Below are 2466 nucleotides of genomic sequence, written 5' to 3' on the forward strand. Positions count from 1 at the left end.
AAATTAATGAAATCCTAACAACAATAATTTGAAAGAAGGTCTGGCTGCATACATGTAAGGAAAAGAAACAATAGGATTACCAAAAAAATATGAACAGTTGAAACTCTAAGTGGCTTAAGGTAAACTTAGCGGAAGTGATGTTATTAATATATCGATATTATGTCCAATTCTTTCCAGAATCAGAACCTCTGAGATCAGAGATTCTTAGAAGAGACCTGTTTCGGACAACATACAATATAAAAACAATTAGTTATTATTATTTATGTGAAAAGTGCTAAACGGAAGCAGATTAAAAAATTCTAGAAACAGAAACAAGTTTCCAAAGATGCTTTTTTTCCCAATGCCCTTAAAATATGTTTCCAGGTTGAAGGGGCAGAGTAAGGAAATGCCTTTTTGCCAAACTCTGTACATACTGAGAGAACACTGAAAGTAATTAAGTAAGGCCGGAGAGTGTAGGCTATGACGGCACCGTTTGCGTGATATGCATATTCTAAGAATTAAAATATTAGATGAGGTAAAAGGAGTCCACAATCCTTTAATGGGCCCTGTGAGCCTATCATGCTCATGAGAGCCTGAGGGTGGTGCCAGAGCAAAGGCCATGCTAATATTTATTGTTAAATATTTACAACATGGCCTTTGCTCTGGTTGGTGACCGTTTCGAAGATCTCACATTAGAGCTGTGCATTATAGAGAAAATCATATAATATTTTTGACCAAATTCAATATTGCAGCGATGCTGCAGGGCTGGTGCTTTTACAGACTATTTACAAAATGACTACGCAGATAAAGGCAAAGAATAAATCAGCTAGTACAGTGGTGTAGTTGTAGTAGATGAAATGGGCAGGTCACTGTAAGAAAAAGGTGGTTATACCCTGTTTAGTTTTAGTCCATTTTATTGTTTTACTTAATTTTTTTTATTTCACAATTGATCTATTATTATTTTTGCTGCTATCCTTCCATTTACCTTTTATCAAATACTTGCAGTATTATTTTTTTTTCAAATATTGACAGAAATATTTTAATTTTTATTATAAATGCATATCCCTTCCAAATATCTGTTATTGGTCTCATTAGGTATTTATAATTGGTATCAGTATCTGCCCTACAAAACTAAAATCAGCTGACCCCTAAGTCCAGATCAATGGATCATTACACGCCGAGCTTTCATTGGAATGTTATTGATGATCAGATGTTAACACGCTGATGTTGATCACATTCAACATTTTTCCAGCTGAGGCTGTACTTTAAACTGTCAATTCAGTTCACGACAAAGTGTGAATTCATATGTGAGTTTGTTTGTGTCATAAATCATGATATAGTTGACAAAGATATTACATTCCAAGTTTTAAAAATAAGTGCAAAAATAAGTCATGACTAAGCAAAGAACAGAAGTCAGCTGTGTCACTGTCCCACAGGCATACCGGTGGATGATTGACTCCCGTGATGAATTCACTGAGGAGCGTCTGTCCAAACTTCAGGACCCCTTCTCGCTCTACCGCTGCCACACTATCATGAACTGCACTAAGACGTGTCCCAAGGTACTCTAAAAAGTTCTCACGCACGCTGTCTCTCTTGCATACTTAATTAGGTTTTAACTTCCCGCTGTCTGTTTGACACACTGTTCCACAGGGACTCAACCCAGGAAAGGCCATTGCGGAGATTAAGAAAATGATGGCGACCTACAAAGAGAAGAAAGCAGCAGCGTCGTGAACACACAAAAATCCAGCGGTTTCAAGATCAACTAAAATACTTTGAACTAAGTTAAGCGAAAGAGATGAACCAAGGGGGAACTTTTCCTTCATCAGCATCTTTTTTTTTAATTTCAGTGAGTGTGTGAAATGTGAGTGTGTGAGTGGGATTTTTATTTTGAGGAAGAGGAAGACAGGAAATGGTGAGATTGAGTGCTAGAAAAAACTGTTTAACAAACACATTTTGTGTGATACCACAAGTTGGACCACATCTATGCTATACGTGTGCACAGTGTAAAGGCTCTATAGTATTTACTAATTGTGAAGAGCTCTTGAAAATGTACTCAAGACTGTAAATATTTAAATATGTGTTCATTAAAGATGTGCTGGGCTCATTGAAGATATTAAACATATGTTCTTCAATAAGGAATTATCAAGTTGCTCTTTTGTTGATTGCCTTTGCAAATTTCATTGCAATGAGCAAAGTTAAAGCAACAATGAATCCTTTTTAAATGCCGAAAGAATAAAAAGACAGTGATAAGTCCGGAAAGTAGGGAAGCCCAAAGTGGCCATACATTCATACATTTTTTTTCCCCTCCATTTTCTTAAGATAAGGGCGTCATTTTCCAAAGATCTCCAGTTGATGAAACTGTGTTTACCCGAGATGTCGACATAATTAATTTGAGATTGGTTCATGTCCCAGATACTACAGCCAGCCACCAGCGGGCGATCGAGATGTTTGAAGCTTCACTTTTGGGAAGCTGTCATGTTGCCAATC

General features: G+C 36.8%; 1 protein-coding gene across 1 annotated transcript; it reads left to right on the forward strand.

Moving 5' to 3' along the window:
* The first annotated feature begins 1341 nt into the window (after positions 1-1341).
* LOC121963813 (succinate dehydrogenase [ubiquinone] iron-sulfur subunit, mitochondrial-like) lies at positions 1342-2101 on the forward strand. Its single transcript, XM_042514058.1, has 2 exons — positions 1342-1538; positions 1630-2101. Exons 1-2 carry the CDS (start codon positions 1371-1373, stop codon positions 1708-1710), a joined length of 249 nt encoding a protein of 82 aa, XP_042369992.1. The 5' UTR covers positions 1342-1370; the 3' UTR covers positions 1711-2101.
* Positions 2102-2466: the final 365 nt, after the last annotated feature.

The sequence above is a fragment of the Plectropomus leopardus genome, unplaced genomic scaffold (genome assembly GCF_008729295.1).
Source record: "Plectropomus leopardus isolate mb unplaced genomic scaffold, YSFRI_Pleo_2.0 unplaced_scaffold12635, whole genome shotgun sequence".
Taxonomy (NCBI): Eukaryota; Metazoa; Chordata; class Actinopteri; order Perciformes; family Serranidae; genus Plectropomus; species Plectropomus leopardus.

Coding starts and splice junctions, on each gene's coding strand:
- LOC121963813 (XM_042514058.1), top strand. CDS start 1,371: ATGACTAAGCAAAGAACAGAAGTCAGCTGTGTCACTGTCCCACAGGCA. Junction 1,539..1,629: donor GCACTAAGACGTGTCCCAAG/GTACTCTAAAAA, acceptor ACTGTTCCACAG/GGACTCAACCCAGGAAAGGC.